The following is a 23,959-nucleotide window of genomic DNA, read 5'->3' as shown; positions in this document are numbered from 1 at the left end:
TGATAAATGCTCAGAAAATTAAAAAAAACGAAGGAAAACATGTGATGCTGTTACATGCGCAAATCGGGCCGGCCCAAATTGACGGTCTCATAGTCTCATTATAAGACCGTCTCATCTAAGTTTTTCTGATATTATTTTCTAAGACAATATCAACCTTTATGCTAGCAAAAGGAAAATAATTTCTTATCCAGAGTCTATATAAGATAAGTTTTTTTTAAAAAACAAAAATTTAATGAGGTAATCCTAAGTTTTTGACTCTTTCATATTGTAAATATTTTTTTGATTTACATGGTGACCCGAACTTTCAACTTTTCCATTTGGTAAACAAAATGCGAAGTTTTTAAATTAAGTACTCATTTTGACCAAACTTTCAAAAAAGTGTTTCTTAAGGATGATCAAGGCATTTTGTTTTTATGAACAAAGGTAGTTATGATGACTAATTACAACGTAAATTTTAGAAAAACTTTAATATTTTACATATCGAGTGAAAAAGTTAGAAATTTAAGATCACGTAAATTAAGAAAAACGCTTATCCACCCCATGGAAAAGCAAAAAATATAAATTCACCATATAAAATTTCCTTCTTTATAATAAAAACAACTAGAAACATGTTACTTAGTGAAAACGACAGCGACATGAGCAACATATTTAGGAGTAAACATATATTATTATTTGTTTTTTACATAATAATTTCTTTCTTTTAACATGTCACTATGTCAAATAGCAATACTTTTATGTTTTAAGAAATCTTACAATTTCGTATTTATTAAAAACTAAATGTAAGTTGAATCAACTGATGTATTTTTATTTTTGCTTAATTTTATAGCATTACTATAGTTAGAAACACATATTACAATATATAATATAAGTTTAATTTTAAAATGTTACAAAATGGTCATCAATAATTACATTACTAGTAGCATAAATAAGAAAAAAAAGTACGATCGTTTATAAAAAGGTAAGACTTTCTCCAATGATAAATAACTAAATAAAAAGGTAAGACTACTATGCTATAAGCATTCGAATTTTTTGGCAACGTAAATATTTTTAAATTTACCATGTAATAATCTTTGTCATGCACAAGTATTTCTTCCTATTAGTAACTATAAATATTACAAAATATAATTATTTATGATTAAAGATGCGCATAGATTTTAGACCATGTGAATCCAAACCAACACAAATTTAAGTATCTAAATCTAACTTTTTAGATCCTTTAAATTCTGATCAAATTTTTGACTCATTTTTGTAAAAATATGGTTAGGTCCAAATCTAATTATAGAACTAGATCTAGCCAAATACCAACCCATTAGCCCATTTCATTTTTTATAAAAATAAAATAAAATATAAAAGTTGGTACACTTGTTAACTCTAGTTCTAAAAGCCTCATTTTCCTTATTTTTTAGTTCTATCTCACCCTTTGTTCTCCATTTATTCTAAGGTCTCTTCAGTCTTTTATTAAGAAAATAGGACTTATGTTGAAACAATTAAAGTTTGGAAATTAAGTAAGAGTCATGATTTGTTACGTACAAATGTTTTTAAATAAAAGAAAATTTGTAAATAATACATACTCCCTACTCCCTACTATTATTCAACCATGTATACCCATGCATTGAAATAATTAGTAGATCTACTATTGGCTATAAAATGAATGTGCAATTAAAATGTCAATGATCTAAACGGGACTACAATCAAGCCAAGCCTTCATAGAGACTAGACGAGCCGTAATGAGCTAACCTATGAGCCACACTTTTACATTCACAAAAACAAAAGGAAATAGCGTCAAAAAATCAGAACCTAGCTTTGATATCCTCAATAATAGCTCGAGAGTGAAAATTTCTTCAGACTTATAGCGCAAAGCCGTAATTACCAACTACCAATTGAGTGTCTCTTTCGATGATTATCTTCCTCTACTTTTGTTCTTTTCACGCCCATTCGTAGCAATCATCTCCGTTCCTTATTTAAGTTATATATAAATATATACAGCAATATAAGACTAGTAGAACATAGAACCTCCTCTTCAATACAAGGGCTTTTGGCACAATTGGCACGGGAAAGAATGAAAGACGAAAAAAATATGATTATGTTGAATTCACAACCTCATCTCGTCCTCTTTAAATACTCCGTTTATCGGAAGATGCCCTTTCTACCAGTTTCCCTATATGATTACTCTTAATAGAGGAGCTCTTGGAAGTCGCATCGTGTCTTGATAGAGACCGTTGCAATATTCGAATTGGGATTCCACCCATATCAAAGTCTTCTTTCAAAGATTTCGTCAAAAATCGTATTTCGGCATCAGATAACTCAGTTTTCCCCTTCACAAAGGCAACAAATGTTGGTGGCCGAGCCTTAACTTGTGTGAAGTACTTGATCCTTGGTTGTGCAGCCTGATCTTTCCAAGAGTGCCTGCTCATAACCTGAAAACAGAAAGTTACCATGTGAAATTGGCAGATAATCTATTACATGATGAATAGTGAAGGAAAGTAAAGCACCTTTTGCAGCCAACGATTAAGCCGAGCTGTTGATAGTCGCATACACCATTTCTCGTAAGTCTCTATAACCTGACGCATGACTGCTATCCGACCTTTTCCCTCCAGTGCAGAAACAAATATAACTGGTATTCCAGTCACCTGATAACAGTAGCGGATAATTCAATTTGTTTACCATATACAACAAATAACAAAACATGTATAATTTCAGGAATCCAGTTGATTCTTGGTTGCTAGGAAGTTGTTTCCTGTGTGTTTTCACTCCAAATATCATCATATTGCATATCCATAGTAACTTAGAAGAAAAGTAGCAAACTAGTTCCAGACATTCAATCACGGAAGTAATTCCATCAAAATGTTTGGAGAGAAAAATGTCAACACGCTTGACAACGATCACCAAAAAATTGCAGATCTCACTGAGGTCAAGAGTTTCCCCTCACCTCCAACAAGCTCAAATCAATGGAACAAATCCTAATGCTCGTACTCCAATTAGTTCTCATATTCTCAAATCTCATGCTACATTTTGGCCATTAAAACTAACTCCTCGATACCACTTTCAGTCTCCCATACAATCCATATCAAACCCCTTCAAATTTAGGACACTATAACATAAGAAAATTAATGTCATTTAGAGCATGCTATTTGATCACAATTGTAATGTATTAGTTAATAGTTAATTCTGATATAAATATCGTCTGATTGACTGAATCTATCAATGAATTGATTTAATTTCAGAAATAAAAGATAAATAGGATGAGCAAGTGAAAAGATCAATAGCCAAAAAAAAAAAAAAAAAAAAAAAAAAAAAAAAAAAAAAAACAATAATCTTCAAAAACCCAACCTGAGGTATAAGTTTCTGGATCTCTTCAGGAACAGCCTTGATGACATCTTCGTATGATTTGGATTTCTGTTTTCCTTTCAAAAGATCCACTTTGTTCACAATCACAATCAAGCCACGTCCTTCTTCCACGGCCTGTCTAGCAATAACTACTTCACCATGCTTCAAGCTCCTCCTGGTCTTGGCAACCTATAACAAAAAACGCCGAAAACCAATAGCAGGCTATATATCACCACAATACACCAACAAGAAAAGGAGGCCATTCTACTTTGAGTAGCAAATCGATATGTTCTATGTAGTGAAAATAGCACAAAAAAATTGATTTTATATAATATTATGGTGCATCAACAAGACAAATGATGTTAAATTTAGAATAATTCTATAACAAGTTTTAAAGATAAGATCAAGGATACAAAAGAAAAAGTTTTAATTACTTGAGTAATTATGTAAATAGGAAAGATAGAGAGTGGTTGTAAAGGGGATTTGAATGTCGTCCTTTTAAACTGCTTTGTTTTTTAATGTTGTTTGTGGGTGAATGAAAATCTTTTATAGAAATGATGGAGAAGATGAACATGATGAAGATTAGGTGGCCATCTAGGTTGTGCTTGCTCACAAGACAGAAATCGAGCAACACGTTTACTCATTAATTTTGTAAATGAATGTTGCACTCGAGAGTCGAGACACCAAGTGGTTGATAACTACCTTAAAAGGTTGTACACTGGCCCTATAAATGAACATAAGCTTTTTTCTGATGCACTTTTTCCTTACTCATTTGCACCCTGAGAACTTTTAAGGATGTCACTCAATTCTCATTCTAGAAGTACTCCGCAATTAACACCAAGCAAGCTTAAATGTGGAACTCTTAGCAAATGAGTTACCATGAAAAAGGCGATGCACCTTGTTGGTATATTATCAATCATTTTTAAACTCTTTCTTTTCAAACTATATGAATCACGAATCTAAAATTCGAATCACAATCCAATCGAACAAACAAGAAATCGTCAACTAACGATTCACAGACTCGGATCCGTACAACGAATCACTGCGAATCACGAATCATGTGACATTGGTCCATTACAATTCAAAACCAAACAAATAAGAACCTTTAGCTCCATTAAAAATGAGCATTGTGCTTGTTGAGTTGAGAAGATTCATTTAGGTTTGTTGATATTGTCGCATTTCTTTATTTTGTTCCAATTTGTAATAAACCAATGTCTATGTTAATACAACTTCTGTCGAAATAAAATAAAAATTCACATTGAATAGAGCCTTCTCTTCAACACAATCATATATCACTCACCTCTTCTCCATCAAGTACCAATGCAACTACATGAGCCCGCATAAGATTTTTCCTTGTCTGCATAATGCTCAATGAAGCTGGTCCTTTCTCTTTTGTCCTCTCCAACCACCCAGCGGTGTCAACCTGAAGTAAGAATAAACAACAAAAATATTGATATAGAATTTCAGTATTAGTTAACATTCTAGTCATTAATCTTCTAGAATGTGTATTGCCCCAATCCCCATAGAACAAAAAAGGCTCTGACATAAACAGATAACTTGGAGGCAATGTCAATCCCTTGGTTTTAATAATAGTAAATTCATTCCACAAGGAAGGTAAAATGTATTCCTATAAAGTAAGCCAGCAGGACAGCTAAGCTGGATACCAAGAGAAAGGTATTGCGAATGCATAACAATCCAAAACTCAATGTTGTTCACGAGATGTGGTAATACATAGAGACCATTACCAAAATTCCACTATAAGTATCTCTTCACATTATTAGGCAACTAGGCATCTATTTGCAAAATTCTAAAATTTAGACTTGATATTTGTGATAAATTGACAAAACTTAAACCAGAATGTACTTATAGGTCCTTGATATAAACACCTCAACAATCATCCTTTTGGAAATTAAATGCAAATAAAGAGGTGGCCAAATACATATAAGGATATGGAAAACTTCGAACAAACTCAATGAATCAAGGAAGTCAGATGGATCATTTATTTCGAAATAGGGTTTGCAAAAAGTACCCATTGGGCATGGAGTCACATACATGAAGTCTAAAAGATTGTTGTTCGATTTCATTTCTTGTAGTAATTATGACATTGCTTTGAAGTGGTAAACAATCAACCATGTAACCTTTGTGAGACATAAAAAAGGAGAGAAGAATCAAGGAGACAAACTGCTATTCTATCACTAAGAAGTTGACCTCATGAATAAGTAAGAAAGGGCAATATTAAATGCCAAGAGCATTATAAAATAGCAACAACAGAAGAGTTCTTTACTCAGACTTCAAATAATAATAGCCTCTAGAAGACCTCATGAATAAGTAATAACCACAATGAGTAAAAGGAGTGTGCACCCTACCAAATACACAGTTCTCCTGTCATACTGAAACTGAGCTCGAATAGAATCTCTTGTCAAACCAGCTTCTGGTCCCACTAGAACACGCTCTTGTTGTAATAAAGTATTCAATAAGGTCGACTTTCCAACATTGGGCCGACCAACAATTGCCAGCTGTAGGGGCAGCTTAGATTCTTCAGACTCAGGAGAGCAACTGTCTTGTGTAGCACCATCTAAGAATACAGCAACACATAAAGAAAAGATTTGCGAGAGGACAAGCTTGTTAAATGTATGTACAATAAAGAGATCAATATTATGTTCATCATAGATGGACAAGCAAGCACTGGGCACAGAGAAAAAACTGAAAGAAACAATACTAGATGGTACTTTGGTGCAATGCAGCAGAAACTTGTACAGTCTCTAAGGATTAAGAATAATGCGTGCAAAGTGCACATCCTTATGGCGCTTCAGAGGGGGAGGAAGAAACCCAAACTACTTTACCGCTTGGTGAAATTTAACATAAATGCGTAAGAGCATGCAATTATGGATGAGATAACTAAGTGATTACTTTTGGGTTCAATCGGTAGGATCTAACTTGAGAATTATTCAAAAATCACGAAATATAAAAGCAGTCTGCTTCTCTCAACTAGTTAAAAGGTCGGCAATAACTATTGAAATACATAGAACAATTTAAAACAAGGACAAAAATTCTCGGGTACTACTTTATGCAAGCTAAAGATTAAAGTCTCTTGCATAATAAGTGAGTCAGCCTCAAATATTCTACCAACACTTACATGTGTATATATAAGAACAGCAATTGGACTTGTAGTATACGACAAAGGCGATACAGTAAGTGACAACCACAAAGGACAATGAAGAAAATCAATCGTTTGTCATCAGATTAACTTTCCAAAGCTCATCTATTTTAAATACTACATCACGCACTAATTAAGTTTCAGCTTGCAGTCTTTAGGGGAAATATTATTCTTTAGGAGGGACATGGGTATTGGTCCATAAGTACATACCATTTAAAACTTGGAGCATATGGTTCTCTAGCACGGGCTTCAATGCACTATACAATTCGGCCATTCCTTGTCCAGTCTCTGCAGATATAGCGATAGGGTCCCCAAAGCCTAATCCATATGCTTCGCCAGCAGCCGTCGCCAATGTACCATCTGACTCATCTAGCGATTCAGATTTATTCATCACAAGAATAATATTAATTCCAGGTGCATGCTTACGCAGCCACTTCCCAACTTGCAGGTCCATCGTTTGTAAGCCATCTCTACATGGTTGTTAATGAAAAAATCAACTTATGACTCAAAATGTCAATTATGCTAGCCAAATAATGAATGACGTACACTATAGACTACAAAGATCATAAGTATTGTGTGAAATAATGCACATAGAGGAAAAACCTCAAAACTGTCGGCCATAAATTTTAATTTTAAATTTTTTGGTGGAGATGTAGAATTTTGTAGTGACCACAACTAACTCATGAAATCTCAGCCATTAATTATGATGATTAACAAAAGCACATAAATATAACAATAGCAAATGCCTTTTAAAATTATGAAAGCTGGATGCTTTAAAACTAAACACCATAGTATCAAAGTTAATATTAAAACTTCAAAATTGCAATTTCATTTCATCTATTGTAGATTTGTAGAAGTTGGATTTTCAGACCAACCAATATAGAGTTTCCCGAGATAGAGCAATTCTAAGAGGGATCCACAAAAGCAAATAGTGTCGATAGTGTTTTACCAACTAAGCTAGTTGACTTCCACCTCTGTATAGAATTAAAATTGATCCGACTATTCTTGAATTTCTACTTTCTAGCTTACTAGTAACTAATGATTAAACTTAATATGACAAAATACACATCTTTTTATTACATAATTATTTTCTTCACTTAAGACAATTTCAGCAAAAGAAACATATGTGTCATTTTCTCTGTCTAAAACAACCACAAGGTAGACCAGAAACGATCAAGTAAAACAAAAAGTTCACAATAATGCATACCTAGCAGCAATCAAGAAGAGGGCAACGGAAGATCTAGATATTTCATTCGCTGTCATATCTGCCGTTCGTTCAAGGATAGAACCAGAGGTAGCTGCTGCTTCTAAGCCAGCAGAATCAAGTACTCGAAATCGTAAATCACCAAGTTTTGCAATTCCTTCCCGTATATCACGAGTTACATGATCATCAGGTGTATTATACACAAGTGCTTCTCTTCGTCGAATTAAACTACAATGACAACAATTACATGAAAGTTCACATAGAAAATCAACACGATTATTCACTCAGAACAAGTGCATTATTACTCTCAAATCAACGTCTAGAGATGAAAAAAAACAATATACCGGTTATAGAGGGCAGATTTACCCACATTTGGCCGTCCCACAATGATTACAGAAGGAAGCAACTCCTTGTCAATCTGTGTAAAGTCCACCAATTTATGGCTTAAACTTTTGGTTTTCCCTTCAGACTCTTCCATTACACATATGCTAGGCTCCGGCATACCCGAAAAACGGGCAATACCCATGTATTTATAGCTTAAAGGTGAGCTAATACCTAAGCCAAAACAGCCTCCCACTCCAATTCTGCCACTTCCAATTACCCAATAACCTCTAGATGACCCTGAAATTCAAATTTTCCAAGTAACCCTTAGTTCTAAATCCAGCCAGAAAATAATGGACATTAATTAAGGTTCTCATTGAACTATAACAAACCAAATTTTCAGTCTAAATATGTAATAACTAATAAATAATAATTGAGCAACATAAAAGTAGGGACAAGAAACTGACTCAACATCAAATCAAATTATAAACAAAAAGAGTAGGCATACCAAAATTGCAGGAACGAGGGCTTGTGGATGAATTTAGAACATTTCTTCCATTGCAATAGGATTTTGAAAGTTGGTGATCAACCAATATACCGTTTTTACAATAAACCAAATCCAAAGAAGTTGATTGGTAGAGAAATCTCAAACGAAATTGCCTCCTTTTTGCAATAAAAACTGAACGAAACCATGAATTAGGCATTACAGAATGTTGTAATGATACTACAACAGCTTTTGGGGTTTTAGCCAGAGTTAGCAAGTTTCAACAGAATCTCGTAAGTTGTAAGTTGTAAGTTGCAAGTTGTGACATGACTCCATTAAAATAAAAACTACACCATAATTATAGTTATTGCAGCATAAGAAAGCTTGAAAAATCTCGTAAACGTAAAGTGATACTCCATAGATGAGCAATTCAACCAACAACAACAGTACTACAATCAAGGTGTGGAGCAGGGAGATAATACTGGACCGCTAAACACTGAATCACATCGTTCTTCTCCTCATAAGTCATAGCCCTGAACCCTAACCCTAACCCTAACCCTAAACCCTAACCCTAAACCCTAACCGTAACCCTAACCCTAACCCTAACCCAAAACCAAAGCCCGGTGAATATGAGCCCACCAAGTCTTGTATGAGACCTAAGATATAATTATTCAATTTTTCAAGATTTTAATTGATTATTGTAAGATTTTAATTGATCAAATTTATAATTGATCATCTTATCTTAAGATTATAAAAAATAATTATTGTAAAATTATAAGTAATTATTTTAAAACACTAAAAATATATTGAATCCGTTTAATATTATAAAATGGTCTTATTTAAGAATTTATGTATTATATATTTTATATTGGGGTCACACACTATTTTGTTTATTTTTGTCATGTTTATATATTGTATTTATATTTCTCTTCACTATATAAAAATAGTTGCATTGTATTTCATTCATTTAGCAATTAATAGTGAATATGTAGTTCATGTGACCAAAAAAATTATTCAACATTATTTAAAATTCTCTTGATTTTTCTATAATAATCTCCATAATTCATACTTGGATCAGTATTTACCAACGATGAACCAGGGTTAATAAACTTGCAACACAAGTTATTTTGCAAAATTAAAAAAAAATTCAAATTAAAAATCTAAAAAATAAAAATAATATACCCTCCCCACATTGTCCCCTCACTAGTATATGTTGAAATCCAGATATCAGATATCTAATTTTTTGGATAATGAAAATCACGATTTGATTTCGATCCGAAAAATCAAATATCCGGATAATTCATTTTTTAAAAGTCGAACAAATTATTCGAGTTTTAAAATTTGAATCCTGGATAATTCGGATCGAACACCCTTACTCACTAGCCACGTACAGCAACCTCACTTCCCCACCGTGGCCCCAAGCAAATTGACAAAGTTTGGTTTTTGGTTTGGATTCGATACAAATCTAAATCAAATCGAATAAAATTCGGTGTTCATATTTTCAGTCCAAATCCAAATCATAATATTTATAATCCAAATTGAACCAAATCGAATTTTAAAATATCAATCCTAATTGAACCGAATAGACCAAATTGCACCGATTTGTATATTTTGCACCAAAAATTAAATTTGCATGTATTATTTTAAAATTATTCTTTCTAAATCTCTTAAATAGATACTAATAATTTTAGGGTTTTTAATTTGAACAAGGAAAATTTTTTTAACAAAAATCTAAAAATAAAGGGCAAAAATTCAAACAAATCAAATGGAAGATACAACATGCCTTTAACATTTTGGTTTTTTCGGTTTTTCGGTTTTGTTGGACTCTAGTCTGAGTCCAAACCGAACACAGAATTATAATTAAAATTCAGTCTTAACCAAACCAACTTTAAATTATATTCAAACCAAATTACTTATTCGAATTGATTTGTTTCGGTGTTCGGTTTTTCACTAAATTACTTACACCTACTTGTCATTGTGAACCATATTGAATTAGGGATAGGAAGGCACATTAGGTTTATATAATTTTTTTGAAAAAATAAACGGGGTTTATATTTTGGATCTGAATCTCAAAAGTGTGGATCTCTAATTAGGAATGGGCATATGGATTCAAAACTATTTTGAATGCGCCCCCAACCCGCCCCTTTTTAGGGTTTGGGTTCAACATTTTGAGACCCAACATATCTAGGTTCTGCGCCAAGTCCAAAACAACTAATCGGTTTGGGTTTAGGGTCTCAAGACCCCCAGACCCGCTATAGACTCGACCTATTATATAAATCAAAATCAATTTTAAGTTTGTTCAAAACTTATTGGTATATTTATTTTTACTCAATTTAGACTTATATATAATATTTTCTAGCCTACCTGTTGGTGTTCTGGTTCTTTGCCTTTTACATATCATTCTTTTACTCGTTTTATTACTAGTTATTTTTTTAAAAAAACTTTTTTATGATAAGGGCTAAGTTTGTGTTGTAAGTTACGGGCTTGCGGTTTCAGTTTCACCAAGTCATTTTCGTTGCAAAAATATCTTTGTCCGCATCCTCCTTCATGGGTATGAGTTGCACCGATTAAAGTTCCTATAGGCGGAATACACTGGGTACGATCATATATATATATATATCTTCATAATGCTTCAATTCATCTAGATAAGGAGTGAATAAGCCTTTTAAAACGATGTATGTGACCTTGATATGTTAATATAGATCTTGCTAAGCAAAAATACAAGTATCAACAAAACAACTAATTAAAAAGCACTAGTACATAAAAGCCAATGAGAAAAAAATGCCAAAGTGGATGTGCCTTATTGTTGAAATAATCATATTAGAGTGACAAAATGAACATCAGAATAGTTTTGTATACATTGTGGAATATAAAACCCAATAGAAAATATGTAGTTCTTGTGTTTGTTTTGTTGGATCAACATCAATGAACAAAATAACACCATATGTATAATTGTAAAACATACGTATGGACTACTTTCTCTATCTGTTCGAATTTGTTTTTGTAAGAGCAAAAAGCATTTGCATCAAAAAACGAGAGCAAAATTAGAAATCGGAGAAAGTATTTGTCTCGTACAATCAGTAACAATAGATGCAATGAATTCAACATGATTATTATCTTTCTCATTCAATAATACTTAGTTTTTTTCTTTTTTACTCGTTTTGTCTCATTAAAATTGCTATATTTAATATAAAAAGTTATCACATTAGAAGTGTAAATATAGCAATTTCAATAAGATGCTTCATTATTTACTAGCTTTAGCGGCTTCAATGCGAATTCGGTAATAAGCGACGAGTCGTTCCCATGGAGGAAGATGATTTTTAATAACTTTGGATGTAATAAAATCATGTTTCCATTGGAATAGTAAAGGGAATGATTGTTTAGTAAGTATTTCCTTGCCAGCAGCCTTCTGAATGGCTTCAAGCCAATATGCAATGAAATTGGCAACTATATCAAGATAGCCTATACTTGTTCCTCCAAAGAATTTCTTGCCTTTCAGCTCATTTTCCAATGCTTTTAAGTTCTCATGTGCTTCTTTTTCTGCTTTTTTTTGCTCATTTTCTGCTCCCCAAAATGCTTTCCAAATCGAAGGCAAGCACTAGAGATGTGAAAAAAATAAAATTAATTTATTAATTAAATCAAACATTATAATATTCATATATTCATAGTCATAGTGATCAACTCAGTATTCCCGCACAAATTCAGGGTCGAGGGGAAAGTAGCGGACAAACCATACTTCTATGCAGTCAATTGAACCCAAAAAACCCTGCAAATTATACTATCTATATCTTAAACTAAATATCACATCTAAAGAAGAATCAGATTTTGTCTTAATCATAGTAAGTATTATCTTTTCCAGGTAAGATTGTGCATTCGATTCTCACCTAACTCTATGTTGTACTTCAAAAAAAATTTACATTTAAAAGATCAATTATAGCTACCTTTACTTATGGCAATATCATCTTAATAAGAATCTTGATAAACAAGCTAATTTTCCCCAAGTAAAATGATTAGATGCATTTAGGGTTTAAATTCTATTTCAATAACTTACTAAAAGAATTTATTTGAACTTATATTATTTTACTTTGTTTATGCGATGAAGATAATTGAAGATTGTTATATACTTTTTCATATATATGGTTCAAAGTCAAATTAATTGTGAAATCATACTATTTAATCGGTGATTAAACTATTAAAAGACCTAAATAGTTGGTTTTTCTAAATAATTAACAATTGATTAAATAAAAATAAATTTTCAAAAATAGCAAATGACTTTATAAAAAATATATATTTCGACGTGATTACCGATTAATTAACCTCGGATATAATAAAAAGTTCGATAAATATGTATCTTTATTTTATTTAAATTAATATAATAGGAGTACAATAATTTATTTACTTTAAAAGGCAATCAGTATAGAAATTATTACCTTCTCATCAATAAACGAAGCCCAAAATCGCGCCATAGCTCGATCATAAGGTTGTTGAGGCAAGATAGATGGCTTATCCTTCCACATCTCATCAATGTACTCCAAAATGACTAATGATTCTGCAATTGGTTTACCATCAATTACAAGAATAGGCACTTTCTTATGAACAGGATTATACTTAAGAAGTTCAGGACTCTTATTTTGGATATCTTCTTCAATGTAATCATAAGGGATACCCTTCAAATTTAGGGCAATTTCTACTCTTCTACTAAAAGGACTACACCATAACCCCAACAATTTCATTTCTGAATCACCCATCTGCATTAATAAATATATTTCAGTTGAAATAAATATTATGCACTTTCTCCAGATAAGATTTTAGGTTTAATTCAGCTAATAAAACAAATAAAATGGTGTAGTTTTGGATTAGGTAGGATCTTTTCATGAGATTATAAAGGAGTTTATATAGGGTATTAATTGAATGATTAATTTGACTCTTCATCATAACAATTAAATGAGTCCACATCTCATATTGTATTGTTTTTTGTGTTGAATGTTCATAAAACATTTTAGTAATTATTGGTGACATGTTCAATGATATCATTTTTAGTTATGTTATTATTTGACTTGGATCATCCATCATTTTAATATAGGCTATTTTTAAATTACCCATTAATTAAAATATTCAGCTTGATTAGTTTTTGTAGTGCTGCCATTTGTGTCGAATTCAGCAAAACATGGAAGGTTGTTCTCTTTCTTGGGTCAACGCTTCTAAATCTTTAGTAAATATGTTAACTTGTACGGACACATACATGTACTCATATGAAATATACTGCCTTCATTTTACTATAATTGCTACTGATAATAACATTTTTTTTCAATATGTTATAATTGTATGTGAGTATTTCAAAACGGAAAAAGTACATACTCAACTCTTAGTTTCACCATTTATATACAATAATAATAATGACAAAATTTTAATTTTAAGAAATTGAAATCGATATTTATATAATGTAAAACAATTTAGAGGCATCGGTAAGTAATTAAATGTGTGTTTATGTTGCATCCTATTGATATTTGGCCACTTCCACATATGTTAGAAGTTTTTTAATTGGCGTTACTTCAACAATTTTTTTAGATATGTTGTTTTTTTGCTAATTTTCTAAATCAAAATTTTTTATGAGATGATATAATTAAATCTAATCTAATTAATTAGATATTCAGGATACGGTGTTGAGTGTAACTCGATAATCATCACCTTATGGTTGTGTGTAAAAAGTGGAGTATGGAATGGGAAGAAGGCGAACACGGTTTTGTAGAGCTATATAGAAGCATGAAGCATAGCATGGCTTGTGGTGTTGGATGAAGCAAAGAAGCGAAGTTGCTAATGTTAGAGTATATAACATATCCTGGAGCTTCAACCATAAGCTTAAGCTTTTGGTTGAATTGGTTTCTTGAAATGGTATCAGAAGCCAACGTGAGAGGTCACAGGTTCGAATCTCAACCACCCCTCATTTAAAGTGGAATATTCAGCGCCTATGCGCATCCACACTTCTAGCCCAATGGGGTCTCGTGTGAGGGGGCGTGTTAGAGTATATAACATATCTTGGGGCCTCAACCATCAACTTAATCTAGGTTGCTCGTTTGAGCGCTTTTGTTGTAGTCTGTGTGCTTTCAAAAGATATTGTACGTCTTTGTGTACTCAAACGAGCACTAAGTTTAATTTGCTCACTTAATATAAATATCCTAATTCACTTACTTTTCATATGCAGAAAGCTATTTTAAAAATTTTCACTAAGAGTTTGAGAACATTGTAAAAGTGAATTTAGTATTAAGTGATATATTATCATTGATATCAAATAATTATATATTATTCTTTTGTTTAGTATATATTAATATTTAGCATCACGAAATAGAGGATTCGATAATTCTTATGATTTCAAGGGTGAGATACTGAGATTAGTGAGAATTTCTCACTCTTGTGTTCTCTTGTATCTACTCAAGTCCCTTCCAAAATTAGTGTTAATTCTTATCTTTACTTCTCCTTTGTTCTTACTTGCTTGTAAGTTGTTCTTGCTTTGATATTTTACACAATTATGGTTTATGGGAAACTAAACTCAAGGTTGATTAGCCCTTTAGTTACCCCTAACACAAGGTATTATGTAAAATTCATGACAACAACATGCATCTAGTTATGATATTTTCTATTGGTACTCAATGGTATATCACTCATTTACATCCATTTACCCCCATTAAATGTTGATGGTAAAAACCGATAATATGTTTATCTAAATTTGTAGCTAAGATAAATTGAGATAAAACCTCGTTTGTAGCTATACAAAACCCAATAACATAAAATCTATATAACTATTACTAAAATAAAACACGCTGATATCATCACTACTTAATATTGCTTATATGTTATAATTTTAATAAAAAATTTTCTTCTAAAATCCCATGATGATGTCATTGTTTTTATAACTAATATTTATATCTTAGAACTTATTACTTTAATTTCTAACTATGAATATCATCCATATTGATTAATTTAATGTATTAGAAAATCATATAAAATCTTATCAATTCATTTAAATGAGTATTATTTAAGTGTATTGGATATTTTGAGATGGTTAAAAGATACTATACTTTTATTATGATTTTTTATTTTTTTATACTGTTGGTTACTTAAATGCAATGCATAATTCTAATATAATTAGGTTGAGACTATCTTTATGAAAGTCACTTATATTTTTTATGACAAACAATTTTTTTTATACTTTTATAAAATAATTTTACATAAATATTTATGTTAAATTTGATTTTGAAGTGCGTTATTAATAGTTGTAATACTTTATATAAATTCATATAATATTTGTTTTTGTTAGCATAAATTGGTATGTTATTTTTTTATTATTTATAATTTTGTATTTGATACTTCATTTACAAACATTTGCCCTTTTATTCAAAATAAACAAATAGAAGTATAAATATAATTATACTAAATTTACAATAAAATGTTTTGTCTTTTGTTGTGATTTATTTGTCATGAACTAAATTTTCACAATCATCTACGCGTACAATTCAAAGTATGATATAAATCAATCAATGTATGTAATGTATATAACTATTCAAATGAAATGAGATATAACTATAATGTAAAATTTATTTCTTAAAATGTTAATTTCTTAAATGATATAAATATGTCGGAAAATTTACTAAAGCTGTGCATTGCACGGGCACTATCTAATAATTGACTAAAACGAGTGTATAGCTTGGATAAATTCAGAAAATAAATTTGTAATTAAGATAATGTGTGAGATATTGAGATTGTAGGCTTATAAATCAGGAGACTAAGGTTCAAATTCCCAACCTCTTGTCTTTTTATTATAAAATATAAAAAATATTTTAGATTAATAAATGATCCAAAAATTTTCAGGGGGTTGAATCTCTTTCGGCTCCAAAGAAGATATGCCCTTGGTGATGTGGTCAGGTTTGACATGGGTCCAATCATAATTAAACGCAGAATCACAATATTTGTGTAGATCCAAGCTAAAGCTGAGACCTAAACCCAGACTCATCGAGTCAGATTGGTCTAAGATTCTAAATCAGTCTTAATCTAGTAGTTCTTACTCTAATATTTTTCATCTTTAAGGTGGGATACTTAAACTATTTAACCCATATATAAACAATATCTCACGATGAGACTGTTTCACACGAGAATTTGTGACATATTAGTTCGTGTGATGGTATCGTCGTCTCATTAGAATATATCGGCTACTTTGTAGCTGGCAAAACTGTGGTCCATCCAACGTTATTCGACTACTCTTCTTAATTAATATTCCATAATATTATAATTACACAATTACTGATCTACTTAGACAATTTAATTAATAAATTATTAATAATGAATTTAATCTTGATTAAAGTAGACTTGGCACTATTCTATTGGTGGCGCTCAACCACTTGAATGACGCCACGTGGCTTTGACATGCAACTGTTTCATGGCAACCATAATCGATGTCTTTGGACTTATCACTACCATAGGCATGAAAATGGAATAATGAAAATGTTCAAAATGGTGGCGGAATACAATAAAATACATGTTAATTAAACTATCAAATCAATTAATTAATTATATTATTTAAATGTTCATAAATTAAAATTAAGGGCGGAAAAAAATACACCATAAATTTTAAGCTAAGTCCTGTTTGTTTTACATTTTTTTTAATTTCAAGGCCTAAAAACTAATATAATTAAACTAAAGCAAAAGCAATGTAAATTAATATCAAATGGAGTAATATTTAAGACTCTTAAATTTAAGGGTTTTATGCGGTCGAACATCTTGTACATGCTCAGAACAACCTTTGATTGAAATAAAAAAAATATTTTTATATATTACTCCTAGTTCTTAATTTTTGTATGTAGAGTACTATTTTCCATGATTAGTAATTCTTTTTTTTTGGTCTAATTTTAGAATTATTTGTTGGGGTCAAATGCATGAAGATTAGAAGGAATATTACCCCATGCAGACAGTGAAAGGGTGTTTATTGAATTTGCGTATATTACCGGGTCTAATTGCCGGCTGCAACTGGTAATATACAAACTTAAAGTTGTTCCAGCATACTCTTATCTGTAAGGAGTGACCACTTTATTACATCAGTGAGAAGAAATTAACGATTTTAAACGTATAAGGTGTTTGATTTTATATATATATATATATATATATATATATATATATATATATATATATATATATATATATATATATATATATATATATATATATATATATATATATATATATTAATTAATAATAATAGAACATTAACTTTTTTAGTTTAATTATTTATTTTATCAGCCATAATGTATAAAGAAACTAGGATATAAAATTATTGTGAAGTTTTACTCGACTATGTTGGCAAACACTTGATAAAAGTCGTTATAGATTATGTTTCAAAGCTTACTGCTAGAATTGAAAAAACTACATACTCCACCTTAATGCATAAGGTAGATCGAGAAAGCTAATGTACAGTTTAAGTTCAAGATAACTTACTCTTTGTCATCAAAATGGAGAAAATGGAGGCTATAACTTTTAAGTATTCACTATACTAATTATTAGCCTTATTAATTGCATGTTTACTCTAGGATTTGGCTATTGTTAAATTAGGCTGGACTTATTGTGAATGTCAGCACGTTAATGGAGAGACACGAGATGCACACACTTTATAAGCCAAGGAAATATATATTATCCCAAAATCATATGACAATGGGAAGAATGACTCCAATAACTTATAAAGTGTGCACATTATTTTCAATTATTATTACTTAAAATTATAAGAATGTATAACAAAATAGCATATCATTAATACGAAAGAATCTAAGGAAATTCAAATATTACGGTTAAAAACATGGACAAGTGATGCTCTATAGAGTTATTCTTTTCCAAAAAAGTATGCTAAAATGAAATTAAGAGTGAGAAGAACATATAGAATTTATTTGGAAAAAATGGGAACAACATATAAAAATAGAGTTAGTGTATATTACAATTTATTATTATTTATATATTGGTCATTCAAATAACATTTGATTCGAAAATACTAAAAAATTATTTTATTTTAAATTTGTTACATTATTTTTTTTTATTTTATAAATATATATATATAATGCATGGTAGTTTTATCAAAAACCTTTAATATAAAATATGTATATATATATATATATATATATATTATTTTTGAAAAAAATATAATGTTTTCCAATTAAATATCAATTACTATTTAAAATGTAGTTGTCATGACTCATGACTTATAAGTTAGATTAGCATATATATATATATATATATATATATATATATATATATATATATATATATATATATATATATATATATATATATATATATATATATATATATATATATATATATATATATATATATATATATATATATATATATATATATCACTACAAAAAAATATGGAGCATTTCAACGTTTATACATATAGCTTTTAGACGCTTTAATGTGTTGAAAATTTTTTTTCAACAGTTCGAAAACTATTTGTATTATCCACGTTTTTATTGAGTTTTTTGACGCTTATTAGTGTAAAAAAGATTAGGCTTTACCCACTATTACAGCCACTGCTTTCAACGTTTTTAAGTGTTGAAAATACTACAATTTTTCAACACTTTCAATAGTCAAAAAAGTATGATTTGTATGCAAATGATATCGTTATATAGATGGTCCATCAAACACATAGCTATTAGTTTGCAACACTTAAAAGAAACAAATGAAAATGTCTTATCTTTCACATTGTCTTAACCAAAATTAAGGAGTTTATTACATTATCAAATGTAGCTGCACAGCTATTACACATGCTTCCTACAAACGTTCAAAGATGTTGTATATCAACTCAAATCGAACTCCATCTCTTTCTCGATTCACAATGAAAAAAAATATGATCTCTTTCTATGATTGTGTAGTACCTACATACATTTAGGTTCTTTGTTGTTGAAATATAGTGACTCGAACAGGTCATTATATGGGAAATGGATAACGCAGGTCGCCAGGCAGAGAGAGGTCCGCGGGGCGCGGAGAGCTCTCTTATCCATTCCGCGGGGCGCGGAGTTGCTTCTGATCTCACTCTGCGGCTCGCGTAATGACGGTTTCTTGGCACGTTTTTGGCCGGTTACTCTTAGTCTTTGACGGTTTTTTGTATTTTTTTAACCCTAATTTCTTTTTATTATGAGGTATACTATATAAAAGCCCCATGTAATTAGAATTAGAACAGGATGCAATGCAAAACACAAAGTGAGGAAAACTAAGTGAGAAAAAACTTGGAGAGTCATTGTTGTGGTTTCTCGTGTTCATCTTGTAATCTCCCGGTTTATAGTGAAAAGTTTATTCTCGGTGCCGGTGGATGTAGCTATCACGTTGATAGTGAACCACGTTAATTTCTCGGTGTGATTTTCTTTATTGTTTGTTTGAATCTTTATTGTTTCATTATTGTTTACGATCTTCGCTTCCGCTGTCGCACAACATTTGTGATATAAACATAAATATGATCTCCAACAGCAGAGCAAAAAAACTAGGCAGAACGCAACAAAACACCAACAACTAACCCAAATCTCTTGGCAAGAGGTAAAACCTGGTAATTTGCAAGAACGCTCAAAACACTAAGGAACATAACTTTTGCAGGTAATTCTAAACTTTCAATTACATATTGATAAGTGCAATTATTTGCATTTATTTGTGTTATTTTTACGTTCCTTATACGATGTTTTAGTGGGTTTTAGGTAATGTTGTTAGGGATATTTGATATTTTTGTTTCATGTGCTTAATAATGTATTATTTTTGAGGCAAAATCGGAGTTTTATTATGTCCCGGGGGTGATAAGAGGGTGAAGGCATGGAGAAATAGCATAAGACCCCTAAAAGAAGTGGAGAGATCAAGCCAAACAAGACCCAAGGGGAAGAAACGAGTCGTAGCTAAGCCATGCCAAAAAGCCACGAATCGTTGCTCAGCATTACAGTCCAGAACAAAAGCGACGAGTCGTCCCACAAAAAGCCACGACTCGTCGCACATCTACTGATCTCAGCATAATAGTCCAGAACCAAAGCCACGATTCATCTCATATATGTCGCGACTCGTCGCATACTTTTTGATCTGAGCACTGCATTCCAGAGGCTGAGCGATGACTCGTCCCCAATATTGCCACGACTCGTCGCCAACTCACTGAAGTGTCATACCCCAGGCAGTAGCAAAGCGACGACTTGTCGCCCACGATGTCACGAGTCCTCGTCTTTTCTTTAAATGCCTAATTTGTGCGTTTTGATGGTTAATTTTTTGAAAGCACTATATAAAGTGACGGTTACTTTTTTTCAGGGGGCAGTTAGTTAAACAAGTTTTTGAACTTTAGGGGGCAGTTAGTTAAACAAGTTTTTGAACTTTTGTTATTGAACTCCATCGAGAGTTTTTTGGTGGTTGAACTCCATTGTTACATTTAATTTCCTTGCAATTTACATTTACGTTCTTCTCAATTAGTAAGTTTTCTTTGTTTATTGCTTTATTATTTATCTTTGTGCATTGAAATCATTCATCATTTTCATCTTCTGTGTTTCAATTAAGTCATCATTCATCATGAATTGCATTTTCATTACCATGTCTAGTGAGTAGTTTTCTTCTCTAGGGTTAGGGTATGAACCCTAATTCAAAGCATGGGACGATATGTTATCGATAAGTTGCGTGAAATTTGGGTCTATAATTAAATCTATGCTTAATGAATCTCAGTTTAAACATCTTCATTGACCTTTTCAATAAAACGAAAGTTTGAGATTAAGATTAATTTAGGATTGAGATATATTTAAGTTAAATTCCTACTAGTTTAGCTAATAAATCGGAAGTTTGAGGTAACACTAGTAAGGTCTTAAAAAACCGATATTAATCAACAGAACGGAAGCTTGAGATTAATTAGATCACGCTTAATTATGGCGATGACTCAATTTCATACAATCATGAGAGTAATTGACTCCCATGTTAGTATTAGGTGATACCTGACACCCTAGAATTTGTCATATTATTATTCTCTTCATATTAATTATTGCTTTAGCCTTAAGTATTAGTTTTAATTGCATTGTAGCGTTAGTTTCTCGACCCAATTATTTGTTGATCTATGTCTTGTAGTCATAAGGCAAACAAATTGGTTAACTCGTCTCCTTCTGTTCGATCCGTAGCTACACGTCAACCGTGCGCTTGCGGTAATTAAAATTTGCCATATCACATACACCCCAAATCTCACAGATGTTCTATCACATCCAAAGGCCAACTAAAAACCCAACTATATTCTCAATTTCTCACCTCCATTCATAGACATACAATGAAGCTCTTACAACAACAAACTAGACGAACATCATTGTCGTCCTCGTCATCATCAAATAATATAATGGATTGCGTAAAAAGTAAGATGTAACAAGTGTAATGAAACAAAGGAAGTACATTCTTGCAACATAAATATTCTCAGAATGCAGATTAGCACTCAAATTAGAAGAAAGGTAAATTAGAAGACAAAACAATGTTTTAGCTTAGTATAGAGCAGCTGAAGTTGAACTGGCCTTACTACTACACAAGTCTTCCAATCATCATCTTATTATGCTTCCTCTACAAATGGTTTCTAACACAGTCTTATCCCAGGAAACATTTGCCTCCATCTCCTCCAAGGCTGCCTATAATTGGCAACTTCCATCAGCTTGAAACTTACCCTCATCGCTCTCTCCAATCACTCTCTGAAACATACGGGGATCTCATGATGATTTATCTAGGGAGTTCACCCATACTTATCGTGTCCTTTGCAGACTTACAAATTAAGCATGAAACTTAGATAAAATTAACTAAAATATCCACCGAAATTCTAAATTGAAATCACGTTTACCTAAAATCGCAGACTTACAAACACTCAACATAATTGAAGTTGTTAAATAAATTGAAATCATGTTTACCTAAAATTCAAGAAATTGAAGAAATTGTAGAGATGATCAGGTTATTCGAACTCGCGCTTACCTAAAAACATTGAAATCGCTGAAGAAATGTTATTGACTATCAATTTCACGCGTAGAGAAAAAAATTAAAATACATAAAATTGTGTTTATAGATTACAGTGAAGTAAAAAATTAAAATACATAAAATCGCTGAAATTGATAGCAAATTGAAGAACTCGTTTACCTAAATTTGAACCAATTGCTGAAGAAAGTTATGGAGAAGATAATGAAGTAATCGCTGGTATTTTTGAATTTTTCTCTACAATTACGCGAAGAAATCGCTGATAATAATGTGATGATCTGTGTTGATGGCACTTGACTGAGAAGAAATCAAGATCGAAGAGTAATTGTGCCAATATATCACTGGAGAAGATCGAAGATCCATTTGATCAATTTGCTATCACTGAAGAAATCGATGAAGGAATGTTTGATCAATTTGCTACTACTGGAGAAAACTTGCTGGTTGACGTTTGAAATAACAATTAGGGACAAATATATCATTTTGCTATCAAGGGTAATTGTGCCAAAAGCATGTTTACTCACCCAATATTGTTAAGGGCATTGTTAACATCGTCACCCTTTTTATTTTATCGTCACTCTTATATTAATGAAATGACGAAAATGTCCCTAGACTTAAAATAACAATCATAATAATAATAATAATAATAATAATAATATTTTAAAAATAATAATAATAATTATTATTATTATTATAATAAAAATAATAATAATGATAATAAAAGTAAAAATAATATTTAAAAAATATATTAATAATAATAATAAAAAAAATAATATTTTAAAAAATAAAAAATAAAAATTTAAAGGGGTGAGTCGCCTCACCCCTTTAAATTTTTTTTAAATATTATTATTTTTACTATTATTATTATTATTATTATTATTATTATTATTATTATTATTATTATTATTATTATAATTATTATTATTATTATTATAAAAATAGTAATAATTTTTATTTTTATTATTATTATAATAAAAATAATATTTTTTTAAAAATAATATTTTTTTTAAAATAATAATAATAATAATAATAATAATAATAATAATAATAATAATAATAATAACAATAATAATAATAATAATAATAATAATAATAATAATAATAAAAACCATAATAATGATAATAAAAATAAAAATAATAAAAATAATAACAATAATAATAAAAATAAAAATAATATTAAAAAAAATTAAAGGGGTGAGTCGCACAAAATATTAATCCGCGGCTCGGCCGTGGCTCAGTCGCACGTTCCGAGTCACGGGTATTGTGCGACTCACCCCTTTAAAATTTTTTTTAAATATTAATTTTATTATTATTATTATTATTATTATTATCATCATCATCATCATTATTATTATTATTATAGTTCAGGGGCAATATTGTCAATTCATTAAAATAGGGGTGACGATAAAACGAAAAGGGTGGCGATGTTTAAGGATTGTGTATTATTAATATATACTCCATTTGTGAGGAATGACGTTTGTGAGAA

General features: G+C 30.8%; 2 protein-coding genes across 2 annotated transcripts; both read right to left on the bottom strand.

Moving 5' to 3' along the window:
• Positions 1-1,518: 1,518 nt before the first annotated feature.
• On the bottom strand, positions 1,519-9,084 carry LOC130813260 (uncharacterized). Its single transcript, XM_057679058.1, has 9 exons — positions 8,518-9,084; positions 8,033-8,309; positions 7,692-7,916; positions 6,695-6,954; positions 5,694-5,902; positions 4,628-4,750; positions 3,331-3,516; positions 2,493-2,630; positions 1,519-2,417 (listed from the first exon to the last, which is right to left on the bottom strand). Exons 1-9 carry the CDS (start codon positions 8,711-8,713, stop codon positions 2,115-2,117), a joined length of 1,917 nt encoding a protein of 638 aa, XP_057535041.1. The 5' UTR covers positions 8,714-9,084; the 3' UTR covers positions 1,519-2,114.
• Positions 9,085-11,529: 2,445 nt separating this feature from the next.
• Positions 11,530-13,348, bottom strand: LOC130813188 (glutathione S-transferase U8). The gene is made up of 2 exons (XM_057678948.1): positions 12,924-13,348; positions 11,530-12,091 (listed from the first exon to the last, which is right to left on the bottom strand). Exons 1-2 carry the CDS (start codon positions 13,245-13,247, stop codon positions 11,738-11,740), a joined length of 678 nt encoding a protein of 225 aa, XP_057534931.1. The 5' UTR covers positions 13,248-13,348; the 3' UTR covers positions 11,530-11,737.
• Between the last annotated feature and the right edge of the window lie 10,611 nt (positions 13,349-23,959).

Source organism: Amaranthus tricolor, chromosome 5 (genome assembly GCF_026212465.1).
Source record: "Amaranthus tricolor cultivar Red isolate AtriRed21 chromosome 5, ASM2621246v1, whole genome shotgun sequence".
Classification (NCBI taxonomy): domain Eukaryota; kingdom Viridiplantae; phylum Streptophyta; class Magnoliopsida; order Caryophyllales; family Amaranthaceae; genus Amaranthus; species Amaranthus tricolor.
This window is presented reverse-complemented; position numbering and strand designations above follow the sequence as displayed.

What these genes read in the sequence shown, in the direction of transcription:
- LOC130813188 (XM_057678948.1), bottom strand. Translation starts at nt 13,247, where the DNA reads ATGCAGATGGGTGATTCAGAAATGAAATTGTTGGGGTTATGGTGTAGT. An exon ending in CTTCGTTTATTGATGAGAAG is followed by an intron (nt 12,092 to 12,923) that starts GTAATAATTTCT and finishes TCACATCTCTAG; the next exon opens with TGCTTGCCTTCGATTTGGAA.
- LOC130813260 (XM_057679058.1), bottom strand. Translation starts at nt 8,713, where the DNA reads ATGCCTAATTCATGGTTTCGTTCAGTTTTTATTGCAAAAAGGAGGCAA. An exon ending in CTCTTCTTGATTGCTGCTAG is followed by an intron (nt 6,955 to 7,691) that starts GTATGCATTATT and finishes ACAACCATGTAG; the next exon opens with AGATGGCTTACAAACGATGG. An exon ending in TGGTACTTGATGGAGAAGAG is followed by an intron (nt 3,517 to 4,627) that starts GTGAGTGATATA and finishes TTTTTGTTATAG; the next exon opens with GTTGCCAAGACCAGGAGGAG.